Source organism: Carassius carassius, chromosome 3 (genome assembly GCF_963082965.1).
Source record: "Carassius carassius chromosome 3, fCarCar2.1, whole genome shotgun sequence".
NCBI classification, from domain to species: Eukaryota; Metazoa; Chordata; class Actinopteri; order Cypriniformes; family Cyprinidae; genus Carassius; species Carassius carassius.
The window spans coordinates 41,327,478-41,346,100 of record NC_081757.1 but is presented as its reverse complement, the minus strand read 5'-3'; the positions used below and the strand labels follow the sequence as shown (position 1 = coordinate 41,346,100).

At 41.1% G+C, this 18,623-nt stretch overlaps 1 protein-coding gene across 3 annotated transcripts in view; it reads left to right on the top strand.

The window, feature by feature from the left end:
- Positions 1-18,623, top strand: part of kcnip4a (potassium voltage-gated channel interacting protein 4a) — a 207,706-nt gene that overhangs the window by 18,052 nt on the left and 171,031 nt on the right. Inside the window, exons 2-3 of one of the 3 annotated variants that reach the window (XM_059538751.1) lie at positions 6,736-6,954; positions 7,429-7,580. The exons of the other annotated variants lie outside the window; for them this stretch is intronic. Coding sequence (XP_059394734.1) covers positions 7,442-7,580 — 139 coding nt within the window. The 5' untranslated portion in view covers positions 6,736-6,954; positions 7,429-7,441. The remainder of the gene's footprint in view (positions 1-6,735; positions 6,955-7,428; positions 7,581-18,623) is intronic. 3 annotated transcript variants of the gene reach the window in all.

Genomic DNA, 18,623 nt, shown 5'->3' with positions numbered 1-18,623 from the left:
CCATAAATATTGACGGTTTTATATAGTTAATATCTAGAGTTTCAGAAATGCATCACAACACAAACCCAGTCTTTTATTGTGTTCATTATACTTTATGTATTTGTTGTTAGTAACCCCTGTGATTAATCAGTCATGTTAGCTCAAAATATAAACAGCAGAGCAGGAGGAGGATAATGATCTTATGAAGCTCTGGAGCTGTGATTGTTATGTCTTACCGGATTTCTCTCCCCAGGCTGATAGATCAATCTTTTTAATGCATTCAGGTCATTTTGTACAGAGGACGAATCGTGAAGATGGACTGAAATCCACACCAGCTAATATTCTTCTATGCTCTAAATGCTGCCATTTACTACGTCAAAAATATTGAAATAAAATTATTCCAGGATTCCAAGTAATTTTGCTGATGTGTAAATATTCATTAAATTAAATAATTGTTGTAAAAATTTTATATAATGGCCTACATTATGCAGTTGATTGTGCTTTTGTGTGCCATTATAAAGGATATATATATATATATATATATATATATAATATAAATATATATATATATATATATATATATATATATATATATATATATATATATATATATATATATATATATATATAAAACAAGTTAAATTTAACAGAAAGGCAAAAATTTAATAAAAAAATAAAAAAATAAATCAAGGTTTACTTGCCCAAACAGCTTTTTTTTTTGTACAGCATTTATTGGGAGTATTTTTGTTAAATGCTTTTAATGTATTGCTATTAATTTAGACAACTGAAATGGTCAAATAAATCAGGATGTGCAAATATTAACATGAATTTAGATTAATAAATACATGTTAAAGAATGTTAGCTATTTTAGCTGCTGATGTTAACATATAGTGCTTTATTGCATGTTACCAAACACTATCAACTACTTGAAAAATGTTGGCCATTCAGAAATTGGTAATTTTAGACCAAGGTTTTAAAAATTAGTTATGTGTCATGAAAACGTCTCAGGTTATGAATGTAACCATGGTTCCCTGAGTAGGGAACGAGACACTGCATCCTCTAGGGGGCGCTTTGGGGAACACCTTGTCGTGACCCGTGTCTGAAGCATACTTTGAAAAACACCAACACGTAGGACGGTGAAAGCCTCTGACGTCACTACCAGCACAACTATAAATAAGCGCCAGGAGAGCACATCATTTACTTCTTCGTCTGAAGCTTGTGTCCGAAGCATGGCAGGGAGCTAGAGGACGCAGTGTCTCATTCCCTACTCAGGGAACCATGGTTACATTCATAACCTGAGACGTTCCCTTTCAAAGGAACTTCGAAATGCGTCCTCTAGCGGGCGCTTAGGGGAACAGTATACCCACGCCACCATGCTGAGGGGAGTGCAGGCCAGAATCATAGCAAACACTAAGTACCAACTCTACCATTTCCATGGGAGTTGCCCCTGGGATGGTTAGACGGCTGTCAATGACATTATCCCTTACACAGGGTAGAGCTAAAAGCTTGTAATCAGGAAGGATTCCTTTAAAGCATTGGTTCTCAAAGTGCGGCCCGAAACATTTCTGGCGGCCCGCAATAACATCTGATAACATTTGTAAAACTGTTAAAACTGTACATTGCTTTGAAAAAAATAATCTCCGTTTAGTGGTGTTTAGCGGCATCTATAGGCATAAGCGGTGATTACAGGTGTGGTCCGACCGATCGCACTTAACTCACTCCCAAAAGGCCTCAACGGAATGGTTGTCTGTAACGTTAGATGGAGATGATGGAGCGAGAGCCAGGCCCTTCGAGAAAAAAACGTCATGTTAGCGAGGAGAAAAGGCAGTTTCTCTCGCTCTCAGGTTTTCCTGTGGTGCTTTGGTAGCTGGAACTGCCCCTGAAGGCCTATGCTGATAAGAAGCAAGGCACACTGAGACTGTTTGTTCTAAATAAGTTTGTACTTGAAATGGACTGCACACAGGACTGTTATATCCCAAATTTGTCTGTTGAGGGTAGAAAACGCCAGGGATTTTGTTTGAATTGCAATTTTTCAAGATTTTCACAAGTTTTGCCAGGTTTAGCCTCAGTTATAAATTAAAATGTGTTTATTGCAATAAATTTAAACTGTAGAGATGCAACCTAGTCATTAAAATTATTTTCAAATAGGATTTTCTCTTCAGTTTTTTTTTCTTTTTCTCCCCCGCCCCTTTGGCGGCCCTCAGTTCAATGTTGGGTTCCTAAATTGGCCCTCACCTATCAAAACTTTGAGAACCCCTGCTTTAAAAGCGATTCAGCTAAGAAACCAGTATTTAAACAAGGTCTTGCCTGTCACACAGGGGCTTACTGCTTGCTCTCGCACAAGTTTGCTGAAGGAGCTGTCTTAACAGATCCCTGGTAGCAATACCCTGTTTAGATAGGTATTCGAGGATACATGAATGGAGTGGTGCCTAAGATGAACGGGGCTTTTCACCAACTCAAGAAAGGGCACGAAGCAACCACGCGAAGCCCTCACCATAAAGGATTTTAGAAAGAACTCAGAGCACTAGCGTGCAAACTTACCACAGTGTGGATTTCAGAAAGTGCGCAAAGACTTTGCATGCACACCTACCATAATATAGATTTTTTTAAATACTGTTCTAAGGAGGGGCTCTCATGGCACTCTGATCGAGCAGCTCACAGATGGAATGGTGTATCTCAAACAATATGTTTGAGAGTATCAACTTGATCTGTGGAACTAATGCTGGAGCGCTCTGGGGAAAAAACAGTGAACGCAGTCTCATATGAGAGGAGAACTCAGAATTCAGAGTAGCACACTCAAATGTGACCGTTCCTGGAAAAGGGGACCACTGCTAAACTACCACGAGAATCGCCCAGATACCCCCTCACAATGACGGAAGCAAAGCTTGAAGTGTATAAACAAATACACTCTGGCTGAATGGAGCCAAAAGAACCAAGGTCTAACCATCTTGAAAAGGGAACGAAGCTGAGCGCGTAACCCTTACCGTACAGGATTTCAGAAAAGTGCGCAGAGTCTTGCATGCACACTTACCACTTTAGGAAGTACACAGAGCGCAGCTTGTGTACTTAGAGGTTCCTAAGCATCGCAGAGGCGCTGAACTGCACGGGAGAGGCAAGCTCCAATTTTGCAAACCTCTGGTGAGGGGAGCATCACCTGAGGCAGTATATACAGGCAGAATGACCTGGCCGGACATCCATGAAATCCCCTGCAGTGCTGTGCCAGTTCTGATGATCAGCGAAGCTCCCGCAGAAGCCTGTGATCTCGGCCGCCTAATACCAGAGCACGAGGCCAGACGGTCGGTGCTGAAGGGTGTTAGTAAATGCTGAGCACTGTAAAGGAAACTCACAGAGTTTGTTAGTAGACACATAAGCACCAACAATTTATATATAAGTATATACAGAAAGGGTTACATACTCAGCCACCCTCCTGTACTGGAGCCCCGCTCACGGGGCACCTCCTTATAGTCCGGACCATCAGTAAGGTGGTTACTATGAATATAGAACCTACCAAAAACATCATAGGTCCAGCATAGGAGACTGTTATGTGAGAAATTTTTACACCTAACCTCGATCAGGTGGAGAGCTGGTGGTTACAGGTTAATTAGGCAGGGGAGGATAAGAGCAGAAGTTAAAAACACCCAAAGGGAAAGGTGGGGGAGGAGTGCGAGCCTCGACACTAGCCTTCTGCGCTACGTCTTTGATCCTCAGATTGAGACGGGCCAGGACCCCTATGTTGTTCGGGCTCGGACCTGGACCTTCTTGGAATTAAGGATTTAAAGGCAGCTGAGCGCGCCCTTGTCTCCCTGAACTTCTCGACCACCGTCTCGACGGAGGTACCGAAAAGCTCAGAAGGCGAGACTGGAGCATCGAGAAGAAAGCCCCTTTCTTTCCTCCCGATGTCTGCCAGGTTCACCCACAGATGTCTCTCCATTACTACCATGGCCGCCATAGACCTACCCATGGCGGAGGCGACCTGCTTGGAAGCATGGAGAGAGAGGTCTGTGGTGCGGGCCAGATCGGCTACCTGGTCAGCTGAAAGGCCCTCGCCTTTATCCAGGTCCTTTAGCAGGTCAGCCTGATAGGCCTGAAGCACTGCCATCGTGTGCAATGAAGCCACAGCCTGACCTGCTGCTGCGTATGCTCTGACATTTAAGCGGGATGTACTGTATCCTGGAGGGGCTTAGATTGCAAAGAGGGCGATTTAAGAGAGGATGTTTCCTACAGGGGGCATCTTCTCATAGCCGTTTTTCGTGCATACCCTCGATGTTGGCATAACTTGTATGCTGAAACCGATGGATGCGAGAAGAAAACGGCCTCTTCCATTATTTTTCGACTTCTGCTGGCACGCTTCCATGGCAAGTCCAACTTTGCCGTGGCTAGATCCATAACCTCTAACAGCTCCACATACGCAGGGCAGGAGGATTGAGAAGGCTCAGCCTCAGCTTCTTCGCCACCGTAAGACATCTCCTGCTCTTCCTTGGCAGAACCCATTAGAGCACTAACTTCAGTATCAGAAAGGGTTAATGACAACACACTTCCTCCTGCAGTTCACTCTCGTCTGCCGCCAAAGAGCTTGAAAGGGAAAGTCCCATTCTCCTCCGTGCCTCAGCAGCGGCGGGTCCTGAACCACGGCAAACAGATGGCTGTCCCTCTTTCCTCGAAAAGAGAGACAAATGAGAGCGGAGCTTTTTCATAGAAAAACGCTAACAATGCACACAGATCGCCCCCTCAAGGACATCGCGCGTGTGCTCTTCGCCCAAACAAGAGACGCAAAGACTGTGTGTCATCAGGTGTCAATAAACGCAGACACAGATGTACACACTGTTTAAACACCTTGCTAGTGGAGACCAGGGGTTGGCAACCTACGGCACGCGTGCCAACAGTGGCACGCAGAGGGATAATCGCTGGCACGCAAGCAATAAGGAAAACTGTATAATGACGTACAGTTTGATGTAATAACTTCTCATAGTCACACAGCCTGTTAGGAGCTACAAATACTATTAAAGTGTGAGAATTAACTTGCATGGATGCACGTGCAAACACTGCACATACTAGGTGCTTCAGATCAAAGCCTCGGTCTAACAGCACTCGTCAATGTCAAAATCACTGAGATGGCCAATCAGATCAAAGTAGGCGGGGTTTACTGTTCACAGAAGCAGAGCGCGAAGCGTCAGTTTAACGTTAAAGAGAGTGAGGTAAGATGAAGCTGCAAATCAATTAACATTAGTCAACTTTTAATAATACGTTTTACCATAGAAATGTTAAATGACCTAAAGCTATATCCAGTGATGAAAAATTTTCTGAAATATGGCCATTTTGAGAGAAAGAAAGTGGGGGGGGGGGTAAATTGTCTCTCTCTGCAGACAATGAAGCGATTTTGCCCCTTTGTTGTTGAGAAATATAATGTAGCGATTCAGTATCGATTAATACAAGTAGCGTGACAACACTCATAGGTTTATGAGCTTCTGAATGCTACTTTTTGCACAGCACGATCTCAGATCTCTGTGTGCGAGTGGTGTGTGTTGTGTGTGTGTGTGTGTGTGTGTGTCTGTGTGTGCACGTTCATCAATTAAAGCAGTGCATTAACGTTGATTAAACGTTAAAAAAACTTTTTTTTATCGTATAATAAAAAATTGTGTATGTACCGTTTAAATACAGAATTATATCGGGGTGTGGGGGGGGGGGGGCTGTGCACACTTGGCACAGTGGTTAACCATAAAAATAAAAAATGGCACGTCATGCCGAAAAGGTTGCTGATCCCTGATTTAGACGAAGAAGATAAATGACGTGCTTTCCGGGCGCTTATTTATAGTCGTACCGTTAGTGACGTCACAGGCTGTCACCGGCCAACGCGTTGGTGTTTTTCAAAGTATGCTTCAGACACGGGTCACGACGAGGTGTTCCCCAAAGCGCACCCTAGAGGACACAGTTTGAAGTTCCCTTGAAAGGGAACATAGATTAATAAATGCTGTAAAAGAAATAGATATTGTAGCAACTCATTTTAACATATTGAACCGTATTGTTACCAATTTATATTATAGTATTATATTTTAGTATTATATTATAAATATTTATATTTGAATAGTGTATATTATAGTGCTGGGTAGTAACTGATTACATGGTATCTGGATCGCTTAATCAAGATTCCAGAAATTAAGTACTTTGATTAGATTATTGCATTTTAAAATACACATAATCAGACAGTTACTTTTTTATTGATTACATGATTACATATTATAGACACAATAGCAATACATTATTCACCATTAATAACAATGAAGTAATGTAATTTTCTTTCTCTTTAAGAAGACTATAGATTGTTCAATGATGTGCTTTTAATCATTATTCTATATCATCTGACACTAAATGATGGCTGACAGGATCAGGTGTGTATTCTCAGTACATTCGGCCCTGTGGATTTGTGTATATGCACGCTGAGTGATTTCATTGGAGGTGGGGTGGGGGGTCTAAATGTTGCTAAATATGGCATCAGAGCAGCAGGGGAATCTGTCTGCGAGCCAACACTTCATTATTGGCTCTATGTTTTCTTGTGCATATGTGTACCAGCGAGGGCAGAGAATGACAAGTGTGTGTGCGTGTGTGTGTGTGTGTGTGTGTGTGTGTGTGTGTGTGTTTGTGTGTGTGTATTTCTCGGCAGAAAAGTATACTTCCCATGGGTCCAGCACTGGGTCCTGTGAGTAAAATTTCCATCATTGACATGAATGATCATGCCGCTCTATGATTGGCTGCTCTCAGGTGCAGATGCTGATGATGTTTCACTGTCCCCTCGTGAGAGAGGGGGGCGGATAAAGGCTTGAGTCCACGAGCAGACCGTCTGATCACTGGAGTATCTCTCATCCTCTCCTCCTCTTTTCTCACACGAAATACGAGAAAGCATTTTGTAGTGTGAAACCTGAGCATCTTTGTGTTGCTGTAATGCCACAGAAGTTTCAGCAGCTCTTCTAAGACCACAAGGTAAGAAAATACTCTCGCTTGAGGACAGGGTGTGGGTTCAATAGTGCTGCTTCATTTAAAGCAGAATTAACTATGTAGTCTTAAACTAGAACGGGAGCTTTTTGTCTTGTGTATTTTGATGCATTTTTCAATGTGTAGATGCTCATCTGTTGTTAAATTCTCACTAGTTGCTGTTAGGGGAGGCTATTTAACCCATTCTGGCATAATATGAATCTATATTTAGATGTAACTGAAGACATAGTTGAGGAACTATATATAGAAACCTATAGAAGTTTGGTGTACGGTTATACTGAAAAGCCCTTTAGGTTAGTTTTTAAGTGCAGAAGGTTTGATAACCAAACGGTCCTATTTTAATTAGCCTCTCAGCCCACTTGGGAAACAGAAAATGTAAATGATTCCTGCCTCTTATAGGAAGAAGAAACTACATAGGATTGAAAGTGCATTATTTTAACCGCAGCCTCTGGGTTTGAATAGTTGTAGTGTTACCATGTCTGCCCCAGTCAAGAGGACTCAGTGGGATGAAGACCCGACTCTGTTTCATAAGGATCATGGCCTTTCCAAGAAAGTGTTGCTCAACTGCTGTCTGGTCAGGTGGATCATCTCCTGGGCTTCCCCCAACAAAAAAGGTAAATCCCTCTTCAAGATAAGTAAGCATCGCTGTAGTACCTTCAAAAATGCGGATGTGAATTTTAGTCCATATGCATTAAATTCTGTCTTTGCGAAGGTCTGATGAAGCTGTTAGATAAAATAAAGGTTCTTGATTAGTGTTGATGGTTTCATAAAGATTCTTTAACATCCACTGAACTTTTCCATTCCACAAAAGGTTCTTTATAGTGGATAATGGTTCTTTAGAGGAGCCAAAAAATGTTATGGCCTTGCTATAAAAAACAATTTTTGAAATCTTTATTTTTAAGAGTGTAATGGATTTTCTTAATGCTTTTAAGTACTGTACTTTATGCACAATGCAGTGCTTAAAGTGTCAGTTATGTGATTTTACACAACATATGTGACCATGGACCACAAAACCAGTCTTAAGTGTCAATTTTTGAAATTGAGATTTATACATAATCTGATAGCTGAATACATACACTTTCCATTGATGTTTGGTTTGTTAGGATCAGACAATATTTGGCTGAGATAAAACTATTGGAAAATCTGGAATCTGAAGGTGCAAAATGATCAAAATATTGAGAAAATCACCTTTAAAGTTGTCCAAGTGAAGTTCTTAGCAATGTACAGTGTATTACTAATCAAAAATTTAGTTTTGATATATTTACGGTAGGCAATTTACTAAATATCTTCTTGGAACATAATCTTTACTTAATATCTTAATGATTTTTGGCATAAAAGAAAAATCGATAATTTTGACCCATACAATGTTTTTTGGATATTGCTGCAAATATGCCTGTGATGCTTATGACTGCTTTTGTGCTCCAGGGTCACATATGGTAGCTGAAGCTTTAAGTTATTTTAAAGAGCAATTTCATCAAAAAATTAAAGTTTTGCCATTATTTACTCACCCTCATGTCATTTCAAACCTCTGTGGCTTTCTTCTTCTGAGAAACATAAAAATATTGTAATGAATTAAAACTTCCTAATCATCGGGAAGAAGGAGGCGGGAACCGGCGGACAATCAAACAAAGACTTTAATTACAAAATAAACACAAAACAGCGCACCAGCCCCTCACGGACGACTGGTGCGCTCAAATATAACCCAAAACACAACTAAAAGCCCAGCTCACTGTCGTCGCTCCAGTTTTATATCCTTCCATCTCCTCTGTGGGACTCGAGACCGGTGGTGGGTCGCAGGTGTCGCTGATTTCCCAATCACTCCACCGGCCTCACTCGTGTTCCCACATCCCTCGGCCCCGCCCCACTCGTCACAAATATATTTTGAGAAAATTCTGTTTTTGGACAATTGAAACAATTTGCTTAACAACATTCTTTAGAATATCATCTTTTGTGTTCTGCTGAAAAAAAAAAGTCAGATTTAGACTTAGATTTAGAACGACGTGGATGAGTAAATGATGGCGTTTAAAATACGTTTAAAATAGTGAAGATTTTGCAACATAATAACAAGCATGTCAGCATATGCTGTTACACCAAATACACAAAATAATCATCTTAAAAACAGCATCATATGACCCCTTTAAAATTGTGAAGATTTTGCACCATTTTTTTCTCAGTCCTATAGGCCTACCCATATTTTTTTATACTGTATCTGGCTTTTTATCAGTTTAGCAAAAAAGAACAAGAGCTTGCAGTTGTTATTAAAGTTCCAGGATGACGAAAATGCTTAATTCTGACTAAGTTGGCACAACAACTGGCGATCTAATTGCAGAAAGTGGCACTTGGAGCTGTCAGAATTTTGTTTTCAAAAACAAACATTACGTTCTTCAACACAAGTGAACATAATAATGTGTGTTACCATTGATGTCCAAAAACCCACATTCCAGACAAGAAAGTAAGTCATACATGTTTGGAACGACACAATTGGAGACAATGTTTTTTGGGTGATCTTTCTCTTTAATAAAGAGGTTATTCTACCGTGGTAGTAGTATGATTTTTCATATTCGCTGGGAATCTAAGACATTTTTGCTTCCTCTGCTTATTGAAGTCAAGCCACTTGACACATTGGTGTCTAATCTGCTGAAAGAGGGACCTCAGGTAGTAATGCTGGTGTGATTATTGATCATTTTACTGCCCTCTGTTGGATTTGCGTTCGGTGTTTCGACTGATCATGGTTTTCTTTATGGTTTCATGTGAAGTGATAGACATAATAAATCATTGCATTACAGTGAAAGGGATATCGATGAGTTTTACAGTTGTAAATTTACAGATTCTCATTTGTTAAATGCCTGAATCATGTTTGTGGTGTGGTTTGCTTTAGATCTCACTGCGTTGGTTGGTTTAAGTGGATTCTTTCAATCTTAGTCCTGTTCATACAGTGTGAAATGATGTAAGAAATAGCTAAAAAATGTAGCTTGAAACTGCCAAGTGAGTGTTGCTAGCTAAAAAAAAAAAGACCATTCTGGCAAAGTCCGTGGAAACTGTAATGGAAACGATACTAATGAAAGTAAAGCACATGCTGAGGGAATGTGGTGGGGGTTCAAAAAGATTTCTGAAATTCTCAAGAGAGGCTAATTCATCGTGGCATAAAAAGAAATCGCATGCTGTATATAGATTTGTGGTTCATTCCTAGCTGTGGCTCACATGATGTGTGTTTATGTTTGTGTGATGGAGTCCCAGCCTGTGTTTGTATGTGTATATGTATTTGTGTCTCTGTTCATAAGACAGTTATTATCTAAGGCGCTGTGTGCTATAATCACACGGGCTCAGGAACCAGCTGGGCCCTTCATAGTGTCAGGTGCTGCTGTCAGTGTCCAGCCTCGCTGAATGGACAAACTCAATGGGTTTATTTGGCTGCTTCAACACTGGCCTGTCTCAGTGCAGCATAATCTGCTTTGACTATATAATTACATTCAGAAGCATAACCTTCAAGACGGATTAAACTGAAACAGCAGAAAACTGCATTAGTAAAAGTGATACATGGCATCAGAACTGTCTTCTGGATGCTATATCTGCAATGCAGCCAAATGACGCTGTATTTTATGAAGCTGCGTAATTGCAAGGCACAGATATTTTATGGACGTTTCATAGTCTCAGTGAATATTTGATTTACTGTACAGTTGTGGTTCAGTTCCAGATAGCCTTTATATTTTGTTAATTAACCCATTGCTTCATTGCTTCATAATTATTTCAGTTCAGATATTGTAATATAGTATTCTGCTGCATAATTAAAAGTGATAATAACCTAGAAAAAAACTGGACTGAAAGTTGTCATGAAATATTAATGATTTTGTGAATGCATGTAATAGGACATACTGTAAATACTTCATGCATATGTTTATTAATTTAATTTTGACCTAAATATGTCCAAATCAAAATGCCATAACTCAATCTTCCGGTGAAAACGGCGGTTTCCTCTCTGGTGTTGTTTGCAAGACTTAACCCATTAACTATAAGCTCACATTAATTTGAGTACATCCGAAAACCTTAGAAATACCAAGACAGTGCTCTCAATACAATGAATGATATCATTAATTTTAGATACATATCAAACGGGCAGTCTTTGCTCATTAATATATTAATTGTTTCAGAGTAATTAGTATTATCTGAGGGCAAAGTTTACGAACTGTATCTTGTATCAGAGCACCGCTTTTGTACTTTTGACTGAATAGCTTAGAAAAGTATTGATCGATAAATAATTATCAATATAAATAATAATAATATTAATAATAGTGTTTAATGTTGGGGAATGTTATGCATTACAATATTGCATTACTGCCTAAAAAAGTATCTAATTATGTTCACGTCTGTACAGTAGAGGGCGCAGCTCAAGCAAATTGCATGAAGAATATGACACAGGAGAACAACATTCAGCACTATTCAGCAATAACACTTTTTTTTTCTTTTTTTTTTTAAGGTAACTAATTCTAATTAACATTGCTTTGTCTTAATTTGTATCATTGTAAGTCATCCTGAGGTTTACTTGAAAGTTTGCTGAGCCCCTGATTGAGAACCACTGGTCTAAATACTTATGATTCAGTCTAAAATTAATCATCATTGTAATTTAAAGCATCCATGGACCCTTAATGTGCTTAAAGACATAAGTCATAAATGTCCAGACCACTGGATGGGGCTGTGTCCATATGTTTCCTCATCCACTCAGCCAAACAACAACATTAACTAGACTTCAACAGAAGCTGAATGCTCTTATAATAGAGCTGTTGTCCTCCCTGAAGGCTGATTCACCACAGGCTCTCGGTTTGCTATAGTAATGTGCTGTGGATTTTAAACAGGATCTGTGGTTAACATTGCTAGAAACAGGCTGTTATCTTTTGTTCTGCCAGATAAATTACAGTCACACCTCTACCAAGTTACGTTTTAATGACTGACCGATTCATCAAGCCGATTCATTTACACTTTTTCACACTTTCACACTTTTTATAACAACTTGTTGGCAGCTTCCATAATTAATCCATGCTTAACTTATAATCATCATTTACTCACTATCACGTTGTTTCAAACTCTCATAACAGCCATGAGAGTTGAGGAAGGCAAAAACATGAGGAGTTTATTTGAATGAAATTGAATGTTTATATCAGTAGTACAATACTAGGCTTTACTGTATTTTGAATTGAACTGTATTTGTTTTTTGTCCAGTAGGTGGCAATGACGGATTTATAACACAACTACAATTGACTTTCTGATTCTGTTGTGTTTTTTCAGCTATAGTTTTTGCTCAGACTTTGCAGTGAATAAAAAGTGTAAAAAAAAGAGAGAAAATGTTTAATGTATGGATTGGCATAAAGTGTGTCATTCATCATCTAAACCATCTGAAACACCTAGTTACAGTTTCTTAACATCCCCACAGCTTTCCATCGTTAATATGTCATTATGCAGAGTTGCAAACATTGCATTTGGTACCCTATTCAACAAAAGTGGATTATTTTGTGAAGACTCATTTGTAGTATGAAACATCTGAATACTTATGATCTCGCATGAATGTGTATGAGACTGATTTGCAACTGGTTTTGCTTTAGGACCAGATTTTACGTGACATTTTATATATTTAATTTTATAAAAGTAAATAATAATAATAATAATAATAATAAATACAATTAAAAAAATCCTATGAGTTAATGTCATGTAATGCATCAGTAATATTATTTAAATGCAATTAAAAATATATAATAATTTCCCATTGGTTACTGTCAGGTAATGCATTACTACTGTAGCATTAAATAACACTGAGCAGTATATTGCTATATTTATTAATCTTTGCTAATGTTAATACAAATAGCATTAGTTCATGTTAGGTCAGGTTCATTTAATAATGTTAACAGGCAAAGCTTTTGATTTTAATAATTTTTATTTATTTATGAATTTTTATTATTACTACTGTTCTTGAATGTAAGGTTGAATGGAACCTTACTGTAAAGTGTTACCAAACTAATAATATAAAAAGAAAAGAAAATACAGATAATATTCATCCTAAATAAATTAACAATTATTTGTCCTGGTTAATATTGAAACTGTATTCTATGTCCTTTTTGTCATGTTATTTTTCTCTACTGCCCATGAGCAACTTTTGCAAGACTGAATTTAGACCCAAACTGGATTCACAACCAACCATTTCAAACCCACTGGTGTGTCAGTTTGTGTATTAAAGTCTTGTTATAACATGTGACCAGATGTTCAGTGTTGTACTTTGGCCTGGGGTTCATTATCAGTGTGGCGTGTCAGAGATTTTAACCATGACACGATCCAGGCGCCACTTGATGAATATCAGTATTTTTGTGCTCTCTCTGCTGTCTGTCTGATGCCCCATCCTCTCGCACCGCTCTTCACATTGATGAATGGCCTCTGTGTACAGACTAAGCTCAGCAGCACAGAACGAATAAATGATGACGCCCACAGAACGAATAAATGATATCTCCATGAATATGGAGATATCATCGACAGTCGCCGTCATTAGACTCCATTGACTTGGATAAAGTCAGTAATATAAGTAACGTGCTTCATTAGTACTCTGTCCATTTGTTTGCTTCTGAAATACTGGACAAAAAGAATAGACATTACCTTACAATATGAATAATATCATCAAACACATAATTATCTTATCAGTTTCATAATTTGGCTAACCAATTAACACGAATTGTTTATGCATTAGAGCTTATCGGGCCACAGCTATAGCTTCACATATGCACATAAAAGCTGTAAAAAATTAAATAATATGTTATTTTTCATAAGAAATAGTTTAACAGCAGGAGCTGGAATTTGGATTAACAACCAGTTCATCTCACTACTACTAGTACAGTGATTGTTGGTGTACTTACATTTACATTTATTCATTTAGCAGACGCTTTAATCCAAAGTGACTTACAAATGAGTGGAACAGTGGAAGCGATCAAAAACGGCAAAAAGAGCAATGATATATATGTGCTATAACAAGTCTCAGTTAGCTTAACACAGTACACATAGCAAGGGCCTTTAAATAATATAATAAATACAAAGATAACAGATAGAATAGAAAAAGAATACAAGTATTAATTTCTTTCTTTTTTTGGTGGTTTTAAATTGTACTTACACTTTTTTTTAGTTTCTTGTAGTGTATCGCAATTTCCACAAAAATAAAAATGTTTCCAACATTGATCATAATAACAAATGTTACAGAGCATTGATTTCTGAAGGATCATGTGACACTGAAGACTGGAGAAATTATGCCGAGAATTCAGCTTTGCATGACAGGAATAAATTAGATTTTAAAATATATTACAATAGAACATTTCTTTTTAAATTGTAATAATATTTCACAATATTTTTTACTGTATTTTTTGCTGTATTGCATAATGAAAAACTAAAATTAACCTCCAAAGCATTTCCATTCACTTATATTAGCATTTCAAATACACTATATTATACATTTTACCAGATTTCTATGTGCAGTCCTCTCCAGCATTAAAGAAAAAAAAAAAACACAAAATCTAGTTGTATTTACTCTAGTACCACCTTCACTACTGACCCAAAGCTTATTCCTCTGTCAAGCTCATTCATCTGTCCCTACGTAAGTAACCTACTTGAGCCATTTTTGTATTCGAGTGATGGCTCGATGATCTATAAATAGTAGGAATGATTGAAATGGCAAATGGCGAACTCTTTTTAGTTCCCTTGCCTGCAGGCAGAGATGACTTTCAGCATTAGAGGTGGCTTCACTTTGTAGTCACCTGTGCCTGTCATAATCTTCAATTACTGGCCCAGCGTCAGTTTCAGGCAGAGACCTGCTGTTCATGCACTCAACGCAAGACACAGAAACAATGCTAAGGTTTATACTGGAAAGGATGCAATTAAAAATGCATGCCAGATACTGAAATATTAATGACAAAGGATGTTTTTAGTCTGTCAATGACAGAGGCTAATAATTAAGTATTAGAGTCATGCCGTAATCTAAAATAAAACACTCAAGGTCAGTCTTTTGGATATTTTGGAGACTGTGCAAAGTTACACTTCTGAACTTGACAGATACTGTAATTTCTGTTGGCAGTCTTGTGGAAAAGTGCCAACACCTACCTCTGGACATAAGTGACAAGAACCTCGATTTCTACAGTCAGGGCCAAACTAAATCAGAAGTGCATGCCAGAAGCAGTCAATGCACTGTAACACTGTCCAAAAATGCCAGAATAAACTAATATGATTCAGATGCAATGATGCTTTTAGATGGAAGCAATAAACCATCAAATGTTATTTACAGTAGGAACTTGAAGCTGAAGTTTCAATGCAAAGTAAGAGTCATGTATTTAAAGAATCAAAATATGGCTTTTTAAAATGGAGTTCCTGGAAACAGGAACACTGTAGAGGCAAGCAAAAAAAAAAGAGCAAACATGCATCTTCATTAAAGAATTATTCAGTGTCACAGTTGCATTGCTGCAAAAGCTCTTCAGCAGACTTCTTGACATATCAGTTCTCTCTTCCCAAACGTATGCCATTTCTTGTACTTCAATCAGTACTCTCTCTCTTTTTTTTTTTTTTTTTTTTTTTTTTTTAGAAGTATGTTTCAGAAGAAAACTGTGAACAAATAAGAAGAGACCGTCTCAAGGTTACGTATGTAACCCTAGTTCCTTGAAGGAACGAGACGCTGCGTCGAAACGCTTTTGGGGAACGTCCCTGACGAGACCGACTCTGAATATCGTGTGCAATCAGTCCATCGGAAAGGCGTGATGCCACAGGCGGGGTGACGTAGCGACCAGGAAGCTATAAAAGCACGTGCCGTGCAGCTGGCTTCAGCTTCGAGTAGGGAAGCAAGCGCCGGCAGGGGTGCCGGGAGTATGGCTCTGCGACGCAGCGTCTCGTTCCTTCAAGGAACTAGGGTTACATACGTAACCTTGAGACGTTCCTTTTCAGGAACTCGAGCTGCGTCGAAACGCTTTTGGGGAACGATGTGCCCACGCTGCCAGACTTCCAAATCCCTGCCTAGTGTGTAGTCAAAAGAGCACAGCTAAGACGAGAGAACAGAAGAGCCCGGCGTGGCTCGCATGTCAAGATCGTAAAATCGGACAAATGTGGAGGGCGTGGACCACCCCGCAGCGTTGCAGATGTCCAAGAGGGACACACCTGCTGAGAAGGCCTTGGAGGCCGCCATACTCCGAGTAGAGTGAGCCTTGGCCCCCAAAGGAGGGGGAAGACCAGAGGACTCATAGGAGACGTTGATAGCCTCGACTATCCAACGACTAAGGGTCTGCTTGGTGGCAGGAGAATCCTTGTTAGAAGGACCGTAGCAAACAAGCAATTGGTCTGATTTTCTCCACAGGGCAGCTCTGTGGACGAATGCGTCCAGTGCTCGCACTGGACACATACAGTTTAGCTTCTCTTGGTCTGGCTCCCGAAAGGGAGGAGGACAGAAGGCCTGCAGTACGATAGGTTGTGGTGTAACAGAGGGAACCTTCGGAACGTAACCCGCTCGAGGGTATAAGAATGCTTTGGCCATACCAGGGGCAAAGTCTAAGTAGGTAGGGGCCACCGAAAGGGCCTGAAGATCTCCAACTCTCTTTAGTGAGGTGATTGCCAGTAACAGGGCAGTTTTAAGTGTCAGATGTCTATCTGAGATATCTTGTATTGGCTCGAATGGAGCTTTACAAAGAGCCTCTAGAACCACAACCAAATCCCAGGGGGGAACACGGGATCGTACTGGAGGTCTCAGCCTCAGCGCACCGCGGAGGAAACGTGTAACTAGGGGGTGTCTACCCACTGACTGACCATTGAAAGGGACGTGGAAAGCAGCTATGGCCGCCACGTAAACCTTTAAGGTGGAGTGGGATAACCCCGCAGAGAGCCTGGCTTGTAAAAACTCCAGAACTGTACCAACTGGGCAGTCTGCTGGGTCAAGCTGGCGGTCTCTGCACCATGAAGTGAAGAGCTTCCACTTCAGGGCGTACAGTTTCCTCGTAGAGGGAGCTCTGGATTGGAGTAGGGTCTCAACAACCTCGGTTGAGAGAACAGCTGCTAACAGCTGTGCCCCCTCAGGGGCCACACCCACAGCTTCCACAACTCCGGGCGAGGGTGAATTATCGTGCCCTGCGCCTGTGAGAGTAGGTCTGTCCTGATCGGTATCTCCCACGGAGAGCCGCCGAGGAGCGAGACTAGATCTGAGAACCATACTCGGCCCGGCCAGAACGGGGCTACTAGTAGTAGACGGGCCCCGTCCCGGCGTACTCTCGCCAGAACTCCCGGGAGCAGAGCGATAGGGGGAAAAGCGTACAGACGAAGCCTCGGCCAGGTCTGTACCATAGCGTCCAGTCCCAGAGGAGCTGGATGAACTAGAGAGAACCAGAGGGGACATTGCGATGTCTCCTGAGTCGCAAAGAGGTCCACCTGGGCTGTACCAAATACTCTCCATATCTGCTTCACCACCTCGGGGTGAAGCATCCATTCCCCGGGCCTCGGCCCCTGTCTCGACAGTATGTCTGCTCCCACATTCAATCTCCCAGGAATATACGCTGCTCTGATCGAGAGGAGTTTGCCCTGGGACCACAGAAGGATCTGGTGTGCCAGCTTGTACAAGGGGAGCGAACGCAGACCCCCCTGGTGATTGATATAAGAGACCACTGATGTGTTGTCGGTGCGCACCAACACATGGTGACCTCTCAGGTCTGGGAGGAAATATTTCAATGCTCGATAGACCGCTAGTATCTCTAGGCAATTGATGTGCCATGTTAGATGGCGACCCATAGACCGCCCAATTGCGCGAGCGGTCTCCTTAGTGGCGCGGAGGGAGAGATCAGCGGTCTTTCTGAGTTCTTCAATATCTTCAGACTTAATCCCCTCCCCCTCATCGACATCTCTCAGCAGGTCAGCCTGATAAGCTTGCAGGACTGCCATAGTATGAAGGCACGCCCCAGCCTGACCTGCTGCCACATAACCTTTGCCCACTAGCGATGATGTAACTCTAAGCGGCTTAGTGGGCAATGTCGGAGCCTTTAGAGACGAGGCCGAACCGGGTGACAGATAGCCCGCGAGCGTCTGTTCAACCCGTGGCATCGCTCTATAACCACGCTCTCCCAGCCCCATCACGTTGCCATAATATAGTGAATCAGGGCCAAAGAGGCGGGTCGAATACGGGTGATTCCACGATCTCGATAACTCATCATGGAGATCGGGAAAATACGGAAGGCTCCGACGTGGAGGTGGTTGCTTCGGCCGCAGAAAGCGTTCGTCTAATTTGCTTCTCTGCGGCTCAGTCTGTTTTTCAGCAGGCCAGTCGATTTTTAATTAATCTACTGCACGCGTGACCACCTCCAAAAGCTCCTCATACTGGGGCGACAGGGGTGGCGAATCCCCAGCAACAGTCTCCACATCGACCTCCTCGGAGGACGAGAGGTGAAGAGCTGATCCCTCACCCTGGGGGGAAGAAACCGACGAGCGTGCTTCCGAACCCAGGGCTTGGGCGCCGGATCTGGCAGATGAGGAAGGAGATAAGGACTGGCCCGTCTCCATTCCTTCTGACAGATCCACCTGCGAACCCCACGAGTGCAGCAGCCGCTCTGCCTCGACAGAAGCGGGGCCAGCACCGCGAGGAACGCTGGTGAAGGCTCCCTCCTCGAAGAGAGCCC